This window comes from Equus quagga, chromosome 16 (assembly GCF_021613505.1).
Source record: "Equus quagga isolate Etosha38 chromosome 16, UCLA_HA_Equagga_1.0, whole genome shotgun sequence".
NCBI classification, from domain to species: domain Eukaryota; kingdom Metazoa; phylum Chordata; class Mammalia; order Perissodactyla; family Equidae; genus Equus; species Equus quagga.
This window is the reverse complement of record NC_060282.1, coordinates 52,198,258-52,220,670: the sequence shown is the minus strand read 5'-3', so window position 1 is coordinate 52,220,670 and position 22,413 is coordinate 52,198,258. Positions and strand designations below refer to the sequence as shown.

General features: G+C 35.3%; 1 protein-coding gene across 1 annotated transcript in view; it reads left to right on the top strand.

The window, feature by feature from the left end:
• Positions 1–22,413, top strand: part of PCMTD1 (protein-L-isoaspartate (D-aspartate) O-methyltransferase domain containing 1) — a 67,473-nt gene that overhangs the window by 40,750 nt on the left and 4,310 nt on the right. Inside the window, exons 3-5 of the mRNA XM_046641580.1 lie at positions 700–802; positions 12,252–12,423; positions 14,575–14,698. Coding sequence (XP_046497536.1) covers positions 700–802; positions 12,252–12,423; positions 14,575–14,698 — 399 coding nt within the window. The remainder of the gene's footprint in view (positions 1–699; positions 803–12,251; positions 12,424–14,574; positions 14,699–22,413) is intronic.

Here is a 22,413-nt window from a genome sequence, read left to right as displayed (position 1 = left end):
CACAGTAGCCTTAAGAAACCTGAATCTCCTTGGCCATATTCTCAGTGAGCCTGTACCAGGGTGGAGAAAGAGCTGTCCCAAGATCAGATCATCAGGGGCTGAGAAAGCTCTAGCCTATTTCTCATTTCTGGAATGTCACTCCTCCGTGGCTATGTGTGAAAAATACTGAGTGAGAAGTGTGACGTATGCTGGAACAGAAGAGTAAAATCAGCACTACAGTGAGCGCCACGTTCTGCTCCAGAATGGGAGCTCCAAAAAGCATAGACTGTCGTCTTGGCCCTTGAGGAATTGAGCATTTACTGGGTAGTGGTGGGGTGCTGTGAGATATTTCTATAATATCCATGTTAGCCCATGGTTTCAGGCATTTTAGAATTACCAAATTTTTAACAAATGATAAATGAAAATGTAATGGTAAAGAATTTAAACTTCGTATAGAAGTACGATTATTTCTTTGACAATATTATCGACAGATGAGCCGCTCCCTTGAGAGAAGTCTGTATGACTTATTTTTTCTGTTTTGTTGTTGTTGTTAAAGCAACGTAAATAGATTCCATTCAGCTTTTGAAATCTGTGGCTAGCAGAGATACTTGCATATTTGAAGTTCTCTAAATGCTCCTGTGATACATAAATGAGCAGAAATTGAGAGTCTGTAAAGACATGCTAATAGTTTTTATAAAAATGCTGCTGCTACGATTGCAGGTCCTTTTGGAATAAATCATGGGATTGAGCTTCATTCAGACGTGGTGGAATATGCCAAGGAAAAACTGGAGAGCTTCATCAAAAATAGTGATAGCTTTGATAAGTAAGTATTCATATCTATAGTTTTGATTTGAAAGCACTTGATAAATAGATATGTGTGACGTGTATTGATCCTGAATTGCTCAATTGAATGCAGAAAAATTGAATGTGGTATAAAATGAGAAGGAAAAAGTTAGAAAAATTCTTTGCAAGTCTATAGTAAATTATAAATCACTATCTTTTACTTTTTAATTTTATATTGCTATCACTTTATTAGTGGGATAATGTTCCATTCGTTAAACATCATACAAGTATCTTTTCTGAAGATGTAATGTAAAGATGCTTGGCTTAGAATGCTTTTCTGGAACTGGTTTTGTATCTTTGGGATAGTAACTTAATAGTTATGTCCTCTTTATTTGTAATGTAAGGGTGATACCTGTTAGCATACAAAAGGTTTTCTTAAAAACATTCAGTTACTTTGAAATATATCTAGAGGAAGTTATCATAGAACTATATTGATGTATCTTGTGTGATAGTGTTGTGTTTGAGAAATTTGTTTATAAAACCATTGTTTTGAACTCATACTTTCTCTTAGAAGAAATAGTGCACAGGCTTTGGTTCTTGAGCTGGCAGGGAAGTCTTTTTGGTGCATAATGTTCCTAAAATTAAGCCTTGATAAATCCATGGAGCGTGAGCTTTTTATGCTAAAGTCCATTAACTCTGTGAAGTTATGTAAAATTTGGAGGGCATTTATCTCTCTCAACTAGTCATATTTTCAAAGAGAGAAAGCCTTAAGAAGGACAAGAATTATAAGCTTAGAACTTAGTCATTTTATATAACAAAGTTTTAGTGCAAAATCATTCAGCATTCCAACTCGGCTTCTTTGGAGTGGGCCTTCCTCACTCATCTCTAGGCCCTGGCTGTGACCTTGGAGGTGAGAAACTTGGGGGAGCCTGGATAAGAACTGAGATGTTTTTCTCCAGAGTTTAGGCTTGGGGGATAGTGCCAAGAGGAAAGCCAAGAAGGCCATGTGAATGTCTGCTGGTGTGTGTTTCTGTTCTCCTCCTTTCCTCTGCCCCTCCTCCTCCTTCCCTGTGCCCTTTTCTTTCATTCCCCTTTGCCCTTGCCAGTTTGTGTCTACCTCTGGCAAGTGCCACTTGATTGGTTGAAGAACAGAAAATTGGTATGCTGTAGCAAAATCCTCAGTCACTCCCAGAGGGAGTGGGAGGTCTTTGTGTCTACCTAGGAGTGATTCTAACTGGGTTATTGAAGACTTCAGTCAGGCAAGCTTGGGAGAGTTGGGAAATGCTCAGGATTTATTTTGTTCTCTGATTAATTCAATGGATTTGAGCAAGCCACTTGGATTTTCTGCAATTTGCTGAATGCCATCCTTTATCTTATTTATACTTGTCTTTATAAGTAATTAATATTTAATTCACATTTTGAATCGTTTTTCAAGTGCTTACCGTGTTGGTTCATTCTAAGAGTAATGTTTGACAGAAATAAAAGTTTTTAGTTTGTTATTTTATGAGAAGTTGGGATTAAATTTTAGCATCCCTTTGTGTTTTCATCATTTCTGTCTTATTAGTAGCATAGTAAGTGCTTAAGATGTGGACCTGAATGTTTTTATCTTGTTTATTGGAACTAGAGAATTTTGTTGAATTTATTGAATTCCTATTGTTTTAAGTATTTGTTTTGATTTTGAAACTTAATGTACACATAAGGACCTTTTGAATACATTTGAGATTAGAAAATATAAAAGTAATATTAGGCAAATGGTTAAGGTCTATTGTAAGGTCTAATATATTAGATAGTAATGCATTTCATGTGTTAATACATGAAGGCACAGATAATTCAGTTTGGGGTCATTAATCAGGCAGAACAAACTCAAGGAAGAACCTTGAATCACTGAAGCACTGCTATACAAGTGTCTGGAGCTCAAGTTTATTGCTGACAAGTGGGCATGGTCTTGGGGAATAGTAAAATATGTCATTATTTAAAGCATTTCTATGTTGATGTAATTTAAATATTAAATAATCCATAACAGATAAATTTGAAGACTATATATATTTAGGTGTCTCAGTTTTTAAAAATTTTCTAAAATTGTTTTCATTTAATTGTAAAATGATCAAATTTCCTTGGCTTTGTATTTCTTGAGTTTCATTTGTTGTTACTGTGTTATGCAGATTTGTTATTCATAAAATGATGAATTATAAAATATGGTGATATGACTGATCTAAATGTTTCTTTATAATTTTTAATAGTTTTGTTATTTCAGTTAAAATAATAAGTGAGACTTGATGATAGTTGTCTCTGAAGTGTTGCAACCTATTTTTAAAACAGATTCTTATATTAATAAACTAGTTTGGAAAAATTAGTTCTGGAAATGTTGTTATATATTCTGGTTTTCAGGTAGTGTTCTGAAATATTAGGTATTTCAGATTATAAAAGCGTCTTGCATACAAAGAGTAGTAGGTACTGGGAAAATATTTCATTCCATATAAAGAAGTGAGTGGTTGGAAGTTAAGTAATCAAAGTTGATGAGTCATTCAGTGGGCTCCCTTTTGTTGTTTTTCTATCATTTGGTTTTGATGACAAAAATTATAAAGAACTAGTAGTTTTCTTCCTATCTTACTTGCGTTTTGATGATTTCTTTGCAAATTTTCTTGATGTTTGTAGATAATATTTCTACTTATTTTCAGTTCTTAACTTTGAAAAACTAGCCATTGAAGTGATTTTAAAAATCCCATTTCCAAGCAGTTTTCTTTTATTTAGTTGTGTACACGTCATCAAAATACGTATTTTAATTATTGAGATATAAAATAGCTCAGGAAAATCAATTGCTGTTTATGTATCCCTTAGTACTAGATTATCCTTGATTATGTGTAACATGGACAGAATAGATAGCTAAAAACTAATACTCGTCCAATATTATTTATCCTACTGGTTTGGATCTTTATCAGTTCCCTTTTCAAAAGTATTGTCATATCGCTCATGGTTTCAACTGCATCTCTAAAGTTTTCTTACACATATCTGTTGGAAATCATAGTGAACTCCCAAATATAATAGGTAGGAAGAAATTCATAAACTACTCAACATTAGAATATATAATGTAAAATGACCTTTTAAAAAATATAAATGTGTTTTTGCGTATGCTGTATAAAGAAGCTTGATTCCTGAGTCTTAAAAGGAGTATTCTTTCTTTTAGAAAAAAATGTTCTTATTATAATGTATCTACTTTTAAACTTCCTTTCTACGTCTTAGTCCTGCATCAGCAAATGGAATAATTTTGAGAGGTTACTCTGAATTTATTGTTCTTGGAGGTGGTAGGGAAGGGGGAGCTCTCTTGTATGGTTTATTCCTTTGCTCTACCTGTGGTATTCCCAGATTCACTGAAATTCCCTTGTAACACTGACATTTAATTTCAAGTGTCCTCTGAAGCATTGTACTTACTGGAAAACTAAAGGAATGGCCATGTGTGTTCTAGTAACACTTTGTTTACCAAAACAAGCAGCAGGCTGGATATGGCCTGTTATCCATAATTGCCTGACCCCTGTTCTACTCTTCACACAAACTCTCCAGAACATCTTTATTTTAGCCCACTCTCATCTAGACAAGTGTTTAGGCCTAGATTTTAAAGGCCTGTAGGTTTCTGGCTTTCACGAGGGAAGGAGAATGTTGGGAAAGGTCAAATTATATGAATCAGTGTTTGTACATGTACAGGAAGCAAAATAATCCCTCCAGCTGTAGTTACTTGGAAGAGTGAGTGAGTTAAAGGAGCCTAAATTGTAAACCTTTACCCTGTAAATACTTTGCAAATGAGTTGGTAATTGGCATAGCTTTTATTTATAGTTACATTTATGTGTTTATATGATATGTACTCATGTGCATGTAGTTGACTTGGCTCCCTAGAATACATGCTTTGGAGTATGCCATTTCCTTGTAAAACAATAAATCCTATCCCCCCTCCCCTCCAAGGATACTGCAGCTGATTTTGGAAATATTCTAATATCAATAGCCAAATGAGTTCAGTGTAGTTTGGTTTATTGAAGATTTTCATTCTATTTGAACCAAGGACCATTGTTTCTATATAGTTTGTCATATAAATGAGTCATGATATGAGTACTGGAAACAGTAATGAGATTTTAAAAAATAATAGCACTTAATACAGTCATGCATCACATAACAACGTTTCAGTCAACGATGGACCACATATACGACTGTGGTCTCATTATATTAGTACCATATAGCCTAGATGTGTAGTAGGCTATACTGTCTAGCCTTGTATAAGTAAACTCTATGATGTTCTCACAATGATGAAATTCACCTAACAATGCATTTCTCAGGATGTATCCCCATCGTTAAGTGACATATGACTGTATACATTGTCTATTCATCAAGTACATTAGATCATTCTAAGTGCTTTATCCACAGTACTAGAGGCATTATTAGTGTCCATGTTTCTCAGGTGGGAAAACTGAGGCTTAGACAGGCTGTAACCTGAGCTCGGCCAGTCTATTTAGTCCTGATTTAGCTCTGATGGTGTAAACACTAATTTATTCTAATATTCTTCCAGCAGTAAGCTGCTGCCAATGAATTACAGCCTAGCAACTTAGCTTCAGATACAAAAGTTGAAGCAGCACTTTTATTTTCATCATTTATTTCCTTCAGGTTAGAATTCAAGAGTACCCTTAACTTGGTTAAATGCACTATAGCATTTTATTGCAGAGCACACCTACCTTGTTCCTTAATGAGACTTACCTATGGTGTGAATTACTGTTGGGGGCAGGGATGAGTAGGAGAGGCAATGCATTCCTCAAATTTAGTTGAAGTATAAGTTTTAAATTAAATTCAGAGTTAATATAGTTTTTTGTATTTTATAAGATTTAATTGATTTATGGCAATATTTAATGTTCTAATTTTATTTTTAGTTATAGGTTCATTTTCCATGTGATTCGATTTACATTGAAAAACTTAAGGGCTTCTATAGTGTCAACTTTATCACTAAAATAGTCCTGCTTCACCTTTAAGAGAATTATGGTATATTTGAAGTTAGTTTTGCTATCTATAAATATATTTTCAACATTATTTCAAAGTATGTCTCAGATATTTGCACATTTTGATGTACTGACAATGTTCAGATGGTAGTTTTATAAATGTTATTACAGGTTGTAAACAGAGTTTTTAATCATGAGAAATATTCACATGGTGGGACAGAAATGCTTAGTCATCAGGGCAATCAATTATTTATTTTAACATCAGTTAGAAATGGCATGGGGTAAAGTTTGATGGCTTCAAACACATTATTAGGAGAAGAAATTATTGTTGAAATACATGAAAGCTAAACTTTTGTATAATGTACCTGTCACATTTTTTTATAAGATGTTTAGAAATTGTTTTTGATCCTGTGGATTTTCCTAAAGCTTCATTCAATGAAAAATCACTGTATTTACTCTTAAACTTTGCTTTAAATAATGCTTGAATTATTCTGAGATGAGTTTGATGCAGTTGGAAGGGAAAACACTTGAAAAGGTAAAGTCTTTGTTTTTTTAAATTTTTTTAATTCAAAAGATTAATTATTCACTGTAAGAGTTTTTGAATGTATAACTACATTTGGAGATCAAGAGATTAACCTTTCCCTGGGTATTCTTCCCAATGGAAAGGTCTGAAGTTTTGTCTTGTTTTAACGAAGTGGTCATAGCTCTCAAAACTCAAAATGTGTATTTTGACAAAGTGTTTTAAGAAAAAGAAGTTTCTGTGATTCATTTGGAGGTTTTTTTGGATGAGGTATGAGAACAAGGTAGGATTCTTTCCTGTGTCCTTGAAATCCTTTATTCCATTGGAATAATTGTCTGAAATTTCAATGACAGCATCCTGTGGCACATGATAAACTGGTGTGCAAATTGTCAGCCCCGCTTCCACAGTGTATTGAAGGGGAATGTTGTTTTTTCTGCTCTCAGTCAGCTCCTAGACCTAGACTATCCGTCTAAGAGGGAAGCTGCAGGGCAAGGCTAGGTCACCCTGGTCTCCTAGCAGCTTATCAAAAGAATTATATGGGCAAGTTGGCAAGGTCCCTGCTGTGAACGAAATCATCTGTCCAGCTCAAGATGAAGATATGTCAACATGCACCTGTAAAGAAAACCACTGCGAAGGTAAGTGATTAGAATCCTGGTGTTATTTTGGGCAAGTGTTCATGTTGTAATCCAAGATATATATGTGCTCCATGTTTCCCCACAAATTATTTTCAGTGTAAATTTTGGTGAGAGTATCTCATGTTTTTCCCTCTCTGCGTAAGAGTCTAAATAGCAATCATTCGATTTTTAGGTTTAAATCAATAAATAATTGTAAGTCTAAAGTGAATGAATTTGTAGTTATTACACACATTTCAGAACTGTTTACTTTTTGGGGGGGATATACAGGTAACTTGCATTGTTAGGTATAATTTAGTATAATTTAGGAGTATAAAGTCATCTCTATCTTGGAAATTTTGTTTTGAAAATTTTCTTCAAGGAATAAAAATGATTGCTACTTTTCATTTTACTAACAGACATAAAATTTTAATGAACTCCCCTAAAGAACCAGGGAAAGAACATGTGAACCATACTTTTACAAGTAAAATTAGAACCACATAGGAGGTATCATTTTGGTAGTTCTCTTGCCGTTTTTTTTTTTTTTTTTTTTTGCCTTTTTTCCTTTTCAGGTTTCATTTTGTTTGTGGTTGATAAGAAAAGGTGGAATTTGGATTTTCTCTTTCACTATTTTTAACCTAGATTTTATGTGTAAATCTACAGTGTGGTAGTATTTTGTGATAAACAAAACTTCTGCTGGTTAGTTTATTGCTAGTCTTCCAGATTATACGGAAGTTGTATTTGTGGTTTTAAAATATGTACTTTGCCTGTAGAGGTTTGTGGAAACTTAGGTAAGATACAACTTTCAGAAGACAATGAAAGCCTAAGGAAGAAAATGTTTTCTTTATTTTCTTCCCTACACTGGAAGAATTAGTAGGAGTTGTAATTTACTATGATAACGTGGTAGCCACCAACTATGTCTCAAATCAGTCATTTAGTTCTTTATTCATAGGATATGAGCATGATATGATATGGTTATGGGTATATCCATAAACATTTGCCTGAAAAATATTAATCATAGATTTTGTGAAAAAATATTATTAGTGGTAGAATTGGTATGAATTTATTTACATGAAATGCTATTGTAAAACTAAGCCATAATTTTAGTATCAGAATACAAAATGTCTAAGTAAGATGCTCAAGTGTGTACCTAGTCAGAAATACTAAAGCAGATCTGTAAGTCCTTTATTAGGAAAAATAATCCATAACCCATTTATATATTAAAAACAAATGTTGTAAGTATATGGAATTTGAAGGTTGTTTTGTTTTCTTTACTAGTATGAAGGATTTATGTATTTATTGGTGGAAAGGGCAAGCCATAGTTACAAGTATAATAAGTAATCCTCAGATGGGGCACTATCTCTGGTAGACACTTTTCTTAGAACTACTAAATTGGTAGTATTATAACTTTTTTGTAATGTGTCTGGCATATGAATTCTCTCCTAAGTTCTAGATGTCTAGTTCAACATTTAAAAATATTACTTTTCTCCCCAGTTTTACTTACGTCTTTGAAGTTTTACTGTTTTGTATCTAGAAATAGTCCAGTCCTTTTGGAATATGTCTCATTTAATTAAACTTTCAAATTTGAGTATTCTAGTAACGGAAATTAATTTAAATATATTAAATGAAAGTATAAAGATCCCATATGCATTTGTTAGAAGTATATGTTCCATTTGCATTAGTGGAAATTATTTATACATTTAGAGATCAAAATTTTCTCTATAATGATCCTGTCTAATACTCCCTCAGTAGAGGCAAATATACTTGTTCCAACCTGCATTACAAGGGAAAAAATTTAGTTCTTTCCTAGAATAAGGGTGGCTTATTTAAGATCTTTAAAAAGGTCCAAAAACAAAAGTGTCTTTCACTTATAGGACATTTTATTTATTCCTTAAAGGCAAGGATTTGTTTTGTTTTTCTACTATTTGAGTTTTTCTTTTTTCGGCATTTTGGAGAAAAAAGTCATGTATTCTGTAACATGAAGCAACAGTTATTTATAGTAACCAATTTACTAAAACAAGAACCATCATAATTGATATAGAAAGTGCCATAGGCACATATTTTTTCTGTAACTGTTTCTGGGCAAGTTTCTCTTCTAGTCCTGAGATTTTTGTGATAAGCATATTTAATTTGTCAAATTTGGGTTCATATTCAAAATTGGTATGTGGAAAAGTTGACAAACCATTTATGTTTATTATATGGCTCACTTATATAGTAAATGTTTTTTGAGGACTGTAATAGGTGATGGAGATACAATTAAAATTCAGTAGAAATACTCAGAGAGCAGGAAAATGTTTCAAAGGGAAGACTGTTAAAGAGAAAGTATTTGAAGCTTCTCTTGACAGGTGATAAGTAGAAGGTAGTTTTTTAGTATTTTCAATTTCTGTGAATGTTGAAAAAATATATATACACACTCTATAGATATATACACACACATATAAGAGAAATATTGAGATATTTTACACTATTTTTGTACTAAATCTTTGAAATCCCATGTGAATTTTATCCTTACAGTACATCGCGATTTGCACTAGCCACATTTTAAGTGCTCAATATCTACATGTGGCTAGTGGCAACCATATTGGGTAGTGTGGCCCTGGATTGTCCTGTTTCACCTTTCAGATCATAGCTTGTCATTTCTCAGGGAAACTTTCTCTGGTTCCCTAGGTCTCTCAGTTTCCTTTCATTTTCAGTGTTTTGGAATCATATTCCTTTCCTTTAGAGCGTTTATCATAGTTGTGAATTAATCTTTAATTAGTGAGATTGATGCTGTCCATTCCACTAGATGTAGGCATGAGTGTTTCCCATTGTATTTCTAGTCTTTACACAGAACTGGTGCCAAGAAATAGTTTTTACTTAATGAATTGTGCTAATTACTAGTATCAGGTAACTTGACCAGAGTCACACACATGATTTTTAGGATCAGGCACTAAATTCTTTGTCATTCATTTTACGGGGATGAGAATGTATAAAGTATCACTAATATTAGAAATGGTTTTAATCGTGAGTTGTTTACGTGTAATGGTGTTTTCCTAGGTAATAGTTCTGTAATTGATCATGTTTTTTAACTACTAAGAAGCTTTTAAAACTATAAGCATATTTTTGAATTGATTTAACAGACCTGATGGTAAAAGAGGTTTAATAATTCAAATTTTTTTACTTAAATTCCCTGCTCATATTTATCCTGAAAGTTGTAAGACTGGCTTAAATTATTATAAAATTAAATTATTTAAAATGAATTTTTATGAGTGAACATTTTTGGATACACTTCACTGAACATAGTAGTCTGACTTTTCTTTTTAAAGAACACTTACTGTGTGAGTTTGATAAAATAATTAAACCACATGATCCTTAGTACATAATTTACTTAAAAGCCAAGAAATTATGTTTTGGCCATGTTTTAGGTAATCACAGGTTGTACCGTAGTCTTGAGTATAAAAGAGAAATTAAGCATGGTCCCTAACGTAAATAAGTTTACACTTTTGTATGTATTATGTGAGTAGAAAGAATGAGATACTATTAAAGAGTTGAGTAAGATTTCATTGCAAAGCTGGTATTTGAACTTTATCTTGAAGGGATAGTAGGCATTTATCAAAGGAAGAAGAGAAGGAAGGGTATTTCAGTCAAAGGAACAACACATACACAGATGCAGGGTTTCAAAACACTTTGTAATAGTTCCTCTAAGCAATTAGCAGCTAATAATTTAATTCTGGCTACAACATAATATGTGTGGGCAGGGGCAGAGCCAGGAAATAAGTCTAGAAAGGCATCTTTTTCTTTTTTTTTGAGGAAGATTTCCCCTGAGCCAACATCTGCCACCAATCCTCCTCCTTTTTAGCTGAGGAAGATGGGCCCTGAGCTAACGTATGTGCCCATCTTCCTCTATTGTATCTGTGGGACACCTGCCACAGCGTGCCTTGATAAGTGGTGCATAGGTCCGCACCCAAGATCCAAACCGGTAAACCCCGGGCCACCGAAGTGGAACATGTGAACTTAACTGCTACACCACTGGGCCGGCCCCTGAAAAGGAATCTTGGCAGTAGACTCACAAAGAGCCCCATGTGGCACTCTAAGGAACCTGAAGCTGTCCTGTTCAGTAGGGAACAAAATGATGGAAAGGAGACCTGAAAAATGTGAGCAGTGAGGAGGACATTACAATAATAGAAATAGTGGGACATAGACTACCTTATATGGGGTGTGGGGCAGAGAGTAAGACAATATACACTGTTTATGCGCCCCCTACCCCAACCCTACTCCCCTCCACCAGGGAGACATGAAATTGAGGATAGGGTATAAATCTTTTTTAAATATCAGAGATCGTAATCTGTGTTACAGTGAATTTTGATGGAAACTTTTTGTGTAATAAGTCTGTTAATTAACAAAGAATACATCTTACAAAGTAAAATGATTATGATTCAGTTGGTGTCATTTTTCACTGCGTGCTGAAACTAAAAATATAAATTTTTTCATCATCAATGATAGCCTCATCTTGCTGTCCAGTCATATTAACTTTAATCAACTTAAAAGTAAAAGGAGATTCCATGAATTAATTTTAAAAAGGGTTGCATGTTTTACTAGTGCATTGGAGTTTTAATTCATGTTATATGTTAAAGACTATTTTCAGATTTGTCAGAATTTAAGGAAAAAGTAGAAGTCTAAAAAGGGTAGTTTGTAAAAGCATAACTCTATATACCATGAACCAACACTGTAACCAGGAACAAGCAGCCTGAGTAAAATGCCTTTGCATTGAAACCATCTCTCTTCTTTTGTTGTATATTGAGATTACAGGGGCCAAAGCAGCAGTAAGAAAAACCACTATTTATTCTGCTTTCTGTCCCAGTCCTGTAACATAGCTCTATTAGGGAAATCTCCCTAATCTTAGTGGTTGCAAGAGTATATGGTCAAGACACTGGTGTCGTTCCCTGACAAAGCTTTGCCACGCTTATACACAATAAAAATGTCAAACTGAGAAGGATACTGTGCAAGCCCTTCCCATTTCCATTGGGCCTTCAGCTATTTTTGGAAAGGGCAGTGGAGAGTGAACCCTGTACTCATTTGTTTGGCTCTTGTGATTCTCATCCTTATCATATCATTTGTGGGGCATCACAAGGTTGGTGTTGTGATAGTGTTTTCATTATATTCATTTTTTAAGCATTAAGTGAGGTTTCAGTATGGCAAAAATAGGTTAATGTTTTGAAGACATACACTATATGCGATCAGTGTTAAACCTCATAAATATGATATTTAAATCAAATAACATAGTGATGTTTTATCCTTATAATTAATTTTGGTAACTTCACTATTTCAAAGAGCTGGATTATATTAAGTTGTTTAGATCTAATCTTTTGTTTAAATGAATTAAAATATATTTGTTTTTCCATGCAGATTTGAGTTCTGTGAACCTGCATTTGTGGTTGGCAATTGCCTCCAGATAGCATCTGACAGTCATCAGTATGATAGAATTTATTGTGGAGCTGGAGTCCAGAAAGACCATGAAAACTACATGAAAATATTACTAAAAGTTGGAGGCATTCTAGTCATGCCTATAGAAGATCAGGTAACTTCCACTGTCCTTTTGCTTAATGGGCATAGGAAACATACACATTAGTTTAAGATGGGAAATGTTACATCAGTGAGAAGTACAGTGTAATTTTGAAAGAAGAAAAACTCTTCACAGATACATCTATATAGAAAAAACTTGAAATGGACTCTTTAATTATTTAACCAATGCAGATAGAGAAGAGATCTCTATGCTAGGGTCAGAAGAGACTTGGGCGTTCACCCGAGCTTAGCGACTGCCTGTGTGATATTTGCCAAGGTGCTCCTTCCTTCAGCATCCTCACCTGGAGGTGTTCATTTGAATGTGGTAATCTCTGCTAGCTGCTCAGTTTTCAACATTCTTTAATTCTTTGAACATATAAAAAAGAAATCCTGTTTGGGGCTTGGTTTGAACTGCTTAATTCCATTAAAGAAACAAGTACATTTTTAAATCTTCATTTAGTGTTATGTAGACTCGTTTGAAAATATTCTTCAGCTATTTGCCTGCCTTTATTTATTTATTTTATTTTTATTTTTATTTTTTCTTTTGAGGAAGATTAGCCCTGAGCTAACATCTGCTGTCAATCCTCCTCTTTTTTGCTGAGGAAGATTGGCCCTGAGCTAACGTCCCTCCCCATCTTCCTCTACTTCATATGTGGGACGCCTACCACAGCATGGCTTGCCATGCGGTGCCATGTCTGCACCCAGGATCCAAACCAGCAAACCCCGGGCCACCAAAGCAGAATGTGCACACTTAACCACTGTGCCACCAGGCCAGCCCCTTGCCTGCCTTTAGTTTGGAATTATTAGTTATGATAAATGTATCAAATGCTAATTTATTCAGAAAATGAGTAGACGTCTCAAAAGCAAATTACTTTAAAAATTTATAAAAATGCATTTCAAAAAAGTATCTTTAACATTTCATATTGACCCCAATCTGAGATGTTTATAACACCCTGTGATTAAGACGACTGGGACCTAGCATGATCGTTTTGCAGTTTATATATCTTGGGGGTCCTTTAACATCACAGCATGTTATTTGCAGCTCAGTGGATTTCACCATTACCATGCATTGTGCTCTGTAGCAAGTTGTTTGTCAGTTATTAAAAAGACAATATAAAAATGTTCATTAAAAAACATTTCAGAGACCTCGAGGGTATTATTTTAAGCGAAATAAGCCAGTCAGAGAAAGACGAACTCTATATGACTCCACTCATAGGTGGAATTTAGTATATTGATAAGAGATCTGATCAGTGGTTACCAGGGAAAAGGGGGTGGTGGGGGGAGGGCACAGAGGGGGAAGTGGTGTACCCACAACATGACTAACAAAAATGTACAACTGAAATCTCACAAGGTTGTAATCTATCATAACATTAATAAAAAAAAAAAAAAAAAAAAAAAAACAAAAAACATTTCAGAGAAAATGTTACTTGAATGTTTCCAGAGTTAAGACTCCTAGATGAACAGTCTTTTTTTTGCTTTCCTTTAAAGATACATTTTCAAACATTTAATACATGGCTTTCCATTGGTGTTTTATTAAATATTTATTATATACTATTGTACTAATGCAAAGTGTATTAAATGGACCAATTTTTAAATATAAATTGAAGATACTAATTCAGCTTGATTAAGCCATGCACTGAGCTAATATCTTTTTCCAAGAACTTGTGATGGGTGTTTTCTGAGTAGGTAAAACTTCTGATACCTTTGTGACACATTTATTTGTGAAATATCAATTACAATTAGAATCTATATTTTATTACCATCATGAAAAATCATGAAGTTGGTTCATTGTTACAGTAATCAAAACATAGTTTTATTAATATAATACTTTAACCAAACAACTGAACCTATGAGAGATATATTTTGGGAGCCTTTGGCAGGTTTGGATTGGAATAATACCCCTAGAAGCAGACCCCAAATATAACATGGGAGTCACTTGGTCATATTTGGATATTCCATTTGCATTTAAATATCTTGATCAGTAAATATTTGTGATTCCTACTCTAGTATTTTATGGTAAATATTTAAATGAAAGAATTTGGTTGCATTCAGATACAAGTGATTATATAGCAATAATTGGCAGTTATTCTTTAAAACAAAATTGTGACTGTAAATTGATCACATTTCCAGGATTAAGCTATTCTGTTTCTTTTTTCCCTCTAAATAGTTAACACAAATTATGCGAACTGGACAAAACACTTGGGAAAGTAAAAATATCCTTGCTGTTTCATTTGCTCCACTTGTGCAACCAAGTAAGAATGATAATGGCAAACCAGATTCTGTGGGACTCCGTAAGTAACTATTGATCCTTTCCACTTGAACTGTGACTTATGTTGTTAAACTCCTATGCTTGAGATTTAATGGACTATATAATTAGGAATAACTAAATAAATATGCAGTAGTAATATATTCAATATATGCAGGATTTGTTCAGATTTTTTTGTGTGTTGGGGATAAAGCCCCTGGCTTGCACCAGACACTTAGCTGCCTTTGTGGAAACATGAGAAGAAGGGGCAGGTCAAATGAAAATGAATTTATTAATTATAGTAAATTTGGTGGCATCATTTTTCATACAGAGGGACAGCAAGCAAATCTTTGCTTAGACTGAGAAGAGCTTGGTCGTTCTAAGACCAGAAATAAGTTTTAGGGTAGTTGAAGCTCATTGGTTAGGCTGTAGAAGATAGATCATACAAGACTTTTCTTACACTCAAGGAGAAAGTCAGTGTTGATCTGAATATAGTTTTTGAAGGTAGAAAAATAGTGGACTGTGTAGACATTGGTGGAGGAAAAAGAGGGTTTAAAGTTTTCCTTGAGTAGCTAACTAAGTGATGGTACCATTTATTGCTGTTTCGAAGACTGGGAATGCAGTAGTTTGGAAACAGATGTAGGAAGATCAGATATTTTATTTTGACCATGTTTGAGTTTTCTATTAGCATTCAAGTGTCAAGTAGTGAAGTGGTTGGGGGTGTAAATGTGCACAAGGGAGGTATCAATTGAGAATCTTCAACATAAAGTATGGCATTTTAAGCCATGAGAAAGGATGGGAACAGTTAGGGGAGAGTGGAGATAGAGAAGAGGTATTAGGATTGGACCTGCGGTCCAGCAAATTCAGAGATAAGACAGAGGAAGATGTATTAGCAGTGGGTGGGCCAGAGAGATGAGAGGACACCAGTGCGCACGGTTTGAAAACCAAGAAAGAAAAGTATTTCAGGAAGGAGAGTGACCAACTTAGTGGGGGCTCTTGAGATCTTGAGAGGGAAGAGGTGAGAATAGGATTAATTGCTTTAGCATATATTGTGGTTTTGGAAACCATTAAGTAAAGTTCTTTACCAAAAATGAACTTTACCATAGTAGACCTCTTGCTTTAATTTGCTTTTTAAATGAATATATTTCATAGGACCCTGGCTTTATGGAGAAATTTTTTATTTTCAGTGTTCATTTTACCCTCTTTTAAGCTAGGTAATTTTATGGCCTTTTCGGATGGTTTTGAGAATTACATGAAGTAGTATTTATAAAGTGGTTGGCATGTAGTAAGTGGGATTTTGAGGGTCAGTAAATTACACCCATTTTCCCCGCTCAGGTTGTTAGCAGTGGAGAGATGAACTTGATCAGATAGCTAGGGATTGAAATGACGACTTTTTAGCAACCAAAGTAGTTGGGAGAATATGGCTTAGGTCTGCACCCTTAAATTAGACAGACTTAAGTCACCCAGTTACAGGCAGCACTGGCCAGCCCCCACCATGTGAACTTACCATGTAAATACATGGGTGAGCAGAGCTCCATATGTCCACTTGTAAGTAGACATATCCCAGAGGAAAAGAAAGGAAAGGAAGGAGCCACCCATGGCAGCTTCTTACACACTCCCAAACTATGCAAGCCACTCCTGCCTTAGGGAGGAATAAGTGTGGTGATGCAGAGAGACCCATGGAACTCTGCGGTAAATGTCACTCTTCGAGAGTGTCAATGACATGGAGGGCTTTTCCTCAGGACCGTGGGAGAGGGCTCACTGGCATTCTCTAACACGAGCTGCCACCAAAGGAGACCTGTTGACCACTCTTTATGGCTTTGTAAGATTCATAAATTCTGACACAATGCTCTTATTTTGACCTCATTTAGAGAGAAATTAGGCACTCAGTTGTAAAAAAATTTTGAACCTTTCATAATTTAGAAAGTGTTGCCAGCCATTTTTTTCAGATATACTTTTTGGTAGTGTATGCTACTTATGAAAAGGATTTAAGCCAATCTACACAACAAATCCACATAAAACTATTATATAAGGAAACTTGAGCGTAAGGAAAACTAAAAGTAAAGTAAGAATGATAAAAAAAGGATTATAAAAAAGACTCATTCTATTAGAAATGTGGAAGTTATTACACTGAAATGTTAAATTTAAACTTCCTTCCAGTCTAGTCAAAAAGAGTAGCACACATGCTAGGTGTGCTCTGGGGCCAAAAGGGACTTCCTTCTTTCTAGCACCAGAATCAAGCAATTGTCGCTTATGTTCACCTGCATTATACAGATATTTCAGTGAAGTCTACTTTTTAGTAGACTGTACACACAGCACGCTCATATATACTTGTATGTATGTATGTATAAATGTGTATGTATAATGTGTATACTATATAGTATAGTAGACTATACTATACTATAATATTGAATACTTAAACTCTTTCCTAAAAGCAACAATAGTAACAAAACTATTTCCTTGTTTCTATTTTCCAAACATTAGAATTGTAGTTTATTTATGACAGTTTTATTTAACCTATCATAACACGTTGGTGAGTCATAAAGAGAAGTAATGAAAAAATTTCCTGGCACAATTTGGTTTTGACAATGGCATAATCATAAGTATAATGTGCATCTTGTATAGTGTACTTTTGGAGTACTCTGTAGATCTCTGTGCCATAGGTATTTAAGTGTTTTAGGAGAGTCTTGGTTGTAAATGTGGTTTTATGGTAACATAATTTATGAATGGCATGAATGATGATATGCTATAAATGAACAATTTTTGTTCTCTATTTTAAAGAATCAACACAGATTAGATAATTAATAAGACTGCTATTGGTTGGGTTGATTGACATTTATAACTGAATGTAAAGTAGGAATAAATTTAGTGGAAAAGGATAAAATGGGGGAGGAACCTAAATTTAAAAAAGCCTGTCACACCTCTGAAATATTTAAAGGTGAAATGATATGTCTAAATTTTTCATCAAAATAAGCTGGGAGAGGGATGGGAAGAGGAAATGGAGTGTTAATGAAGTAAGATCAGCCATAAGGAATAATTGTTGAAGCTGAGTATTTGGTATATGGGGTTCATTGTACTAGTGACTCTCTTTTTCTATATGCTTGGAAGTCTCTATAATAAAAAGGAAAAAAAGCTACCAACATAAAAATGAGTCAGGAATTATGAATTTCTAAAAAAAGCTTGTGTAGTAAGGTTCAGTTAATGAAAAATGTTTTGAAAATTATTGTCAAAATTTAATAGGATGTATGGAGAATAAGAACAAGTTTCCTTTTCTGTTAAAATAGCTTTCTGTTCAGAGAACATTATTTCATTAATTGTACGGAGTTAAAATATGAAGGAATATTAGTACAAGAAAAACTAAAACAATACACATGCATATTCTTGGCTAATTGTATTTTGTAGCTATGAAATTGTTCATATAAACAGTTGCTCAAGTGTAGTTATAACTTTCCTCAGGTTTATCACTAATTTTTATTCAACTCAAAGTCATATTTCTCTTTTATTTTTTCTTTGTTCTAAGACATTCTAAAAATAAGGATACAGTGCTTAATGCTCAGGGCAGGCCCTTTAGAAGGGGTAAAGGAAAAACTCTCCACCAACTAAAGGAAAACTGTTTCCTCTGTACACCACCCACCCAATACTTCTGTACTCCAGATGTGTGGGTTTTTCCACGTTGAGCAATTCTCCACTTCTTTGCAGACACCAACTAGCTGTCCTGTGATCTAACTCACTTCTGACACTAACCTGTACAAACCCCACAGGTTAAGGGCTTCATCCCACAAGACTGTCCGCTTCTCCAACTTTAGATACCAGTCCCAAGTCCAGGTTGTCACCCGTGTTTCTGACAGCCTAGCTATATATTAGAGGCTCCCATCACCCCCTCCTAGAGTTCGATAATTTGTTGGAGTGGCTCACAGAACCCAGGAAAACAGTTCACTTGTTAGATTATCGGTTTGTCATAAAAGGACCCAACAACAGCCAGATGGAAGTGATGCATAGAGCAATGTATGTGGGAAGGATGCAGAGCTTCCATGCCTTCTTTGGGTGTGCCATCCTCCCAGCACCTCCATGTGTTCATCAGCCCAGAAGCTCTAAACCCTTTTGGCTACAGCTTTTTACGGAGGCTTGGTTAAATCATTGGCCATTGCTGATTGACTCAAACCTCCAGCCCCCTCCGCTCTGAAAGTTCCAATCCTCTAATCACATGGTTGGTTCACCCTGACAACCAGCCGAGCATCCTTAGGGGCTTACCAGAAGTCACCTCATTAACGTAAACTCAGGTGTGGTTGAAAGGAACTTCTTAGGAACATCATTTATGCTCTTATCGCTTAGGGAATTCCAAGCGTCTTAGGAGCTCTGTGTCAGGAATGAGAAGCCAAATGTATAATTCTTAGTATAAATCACAGTATGACAAGGGGCAAAAGAGACTTCATAAATTGTGACACTATACCAGATCGAGCTGTTTGAAGTTGCTGTTTTTGTAGCTTAAAAATGGCCAAAAATTCTCAGTTTTGTGGATTTTACCTAAATAAAATGCCCTTTTCAGTCTTTCTTAGCAAATAAAAATGAAAGTGCTGACTGCTGGGTGCCTATAAAATCTAAATAGAGACTTCCTTTTGCGAAACAAATAGAGCTTACATGTGTATATTAGAGATATCCTTAATTGTAATTTTGAAGTGAAAGCTTCAATTCAGAATAAAATTTATTGCAGTCAGGATTAGTATTGTTTAGTACCTTAAATTCTTATCTCATAACTGGAAGCATTAGAAACAAGAGAATGTTAATAGAAACTATTGGGGATTTTTCAATAGGTAGGGCTGAGATTTTTTGTATCATTCAAAATAACTTTTTTTTTTCAAAGATTTTTTATTTTTCCTTTTTCTCCCAAAGCCCCCCAGTACTTAGTTTGTATTTTTTAGTTGTGGGTCCTTCTAGTTGTGGCATGTGGGATGCTGCATCAGCCTGGCTTGATGAGCGGTGCCACATCGGCACCCAGGATTTGAACCGGTGAAACCCTGGGCTGCCAAAGCAGAGCGCGCGAACTTAACCACTCAGCCCCGGGGCTGGCCCCTCAAAATAATTTTTAAATGAAGCCTATGTGGATGCTATTTTAGGACTTCTGAGTATTAGAAACTGCTAAAGTCAAGTCTGAATCTCTTTTCCACTCTGGGTCTAGTTGGTTCTTTATGAAGTTCAGGTATTCTGATAGTTTAGGATTGGGAAGTTCATCATTCTAACAGTGTCCCTGGAATAGCAGACAGTTTTGGCAGAGGAATAACATAATTAAGGTGTGCAAAGAGAATACCAGTAATGTGAGAGAAGTTCAAGTGCGAAGACCAGCTGAAAAGACCAATTATAGCTTCTGTTTCTTAGCTACTTTATAGTTCCCAAAACTCTTTTATAGGTTTATTCTTCACCCTCCCCTGTTCCAGAACCCACTTTAGGCCTTTCTTCTCTGTCTACACTTCCTTTGGGCATTTTCCTGGTCTTTGTGTCACAACTTGCTGATGACTCCCAGATTTCTTTCTCCAGCCCTGCCCTTGCCCCTAAGTCCCAGAGTCTTGATTTAACTGCTTGTGGTTGGAAAGGAGCATCAAGTCTACACTCAGACGCCTGCATTCAGGTCCCAACTCACATCACTTAGGATGTCTGTGAGCTTGAGCAAATTATTTAAACTCTCTCTACTTCACTTTCCTGACTCAGCATTAACTGAGTTATTATACAAAAAACATGGAAATGGTGACTGGTATGTCATTGTTGTTGTTATTCCTGAAATCTTCATTTTGTATATGTAATAGACACTTCGGTTTTAACACAAACAAAACAAATTTTTGATTTTCTTCTCCCCAAACTGTTCTTCCTTTTTGTCATGTCAATAGTTGACATTAGTGTCTGCCCAGTTGCTTGGGCCAAAAGCTTTCCCACATGCAATCCCTTCAAAATATATTTCAAGGGGCCAGCCCTACGGCATAGTGGTTAAGTTCAGTGTGCTCTGCTTTGGTTGCCTGGGTTCACCGCGTGTTTGGATCCTGGGCACGGACCTATACCACTTGTCAGCCATGCTCTGTTGGCGACCCACATACAAAGTTGAGGAAGATTGGTACAGATATTAGCTCAGGGCTAATCTTCCTGAAGCAAAAAAAAAAAAAGAGGAAGATTGGCAGCAAATGTTAGCTCAGGGCTAATCTTCCTCAGGAAAAAAGTGTATATATATATATATATATATATATATATATATATATATATATACATATACATATTTTAAATATATTTCAAATTTATCCACTATTCTTCATCTTTACTGCCACCCTCCTCTATGCCCATTTCCATCATAGTGTGGTCATATGTCTCATGGATTACTGGAGTGTTCCAGGTAACCTCCTTCTTAGTCTCTTTACCATCCATACTCTACAGAGGAGCCAGAGTATCATTTTTGTTGCGTTATAACCTCTGCCTTATTAAAACCCTTGAATAGCTGCATGGCAAATACAATGTACGTTCTTGACCAAGGCCTCCAAGACCATGCATGATCAGATCTCTTACTATTTTCCTCCTGCTCTAAACTTCACCTACACTAGCCTTCTTTCAGCTCCTTGAGCATGCCAACCTCATATACCTCTTAGGGCTTTGATATTCCTTCTGTCCCAAGATATTTACATGGCTGTTTTCTCTGTCATTTAGATCCTATCTCAGACCAGCTTGCTCAGGGAGACCATTTGCACTACCCAATCAAAAGTAGTCATACCCTCATGTACCAATGACCTTTCTATGTCATTGGTATTTTTTTCCATATCGCCTGTTGGTTTTTTTTTTCCCCCATAATTATCTTTTATCCACCCCCTCCCACAAACATAATCTTCATAAGAGCAAGGACTTTCTTAGTCTAAATCATCTGCTATGTCTAAATGAGTTCTTTAATGGTATCTAGTATGTAGTTTAACACAGATTTGTTGAATGAATGTTACATAACTTAATGAACAATTTTGGAAGGTAGGCAAAGCTGGTGATATTTTAACATATTTAACATATAAGGGGTGAGATCTCACATCTTTTGTTACTTACCCATGTTCACAAAACTAATCATTGGGAGAAGCAGGACTTGAACTCCAGTTGTTGGATGTTTCAGTTTCCCTCTCACATAGTTGGGAGCAGGCCCAGACAGTAGAACAAATGGTTTCCAACTGAACATGACCAATATGGCTCTTTGGAATTCTTTTCCATTTCAGATTTCAATAGGGAGTTGAAAAAAGACAGTTCGAAGAAAGGGTTTTGTAGTGGGCCAAATAGGTATATGTTAAGGGATCTTTGAATTGGTCTAAAAAGTCTCCTATCCTGGAGTTTTATGAAAAACTCTATCTGCTACTACAAGGTGTATCCAATTTGTGATTGGGCATAGTCCAAGGCACTGGAGTGTGGTGGGAAGAACGCAGGAAGCACACTTTGAGCCTTGGACAGGATAATGTACTGTATAAGGCTAGTACCTACAGGGCCCTGTGCAAAGTATGAAAAGGAAATGCCACGGCCTCTCCCCTCCTTGGGCTCACAGTCTGATGGCAAAGACAGACCACATATGAATAACTAAAGAAGGCAGGATTTCAAATGTTAGCACAAAAAAATTTGGAAAGGAGGTATCCAGAAAAGAGTACCAAAAATAAAGAAATAAAAAATAAATGATGACTTTTTTTAATATTTAAGTCGGGAGGGTTATGTTTTGCTTTGTTTAGGTATTTGAGAAGGATCTTTGGTAATAGTTTTATTTCC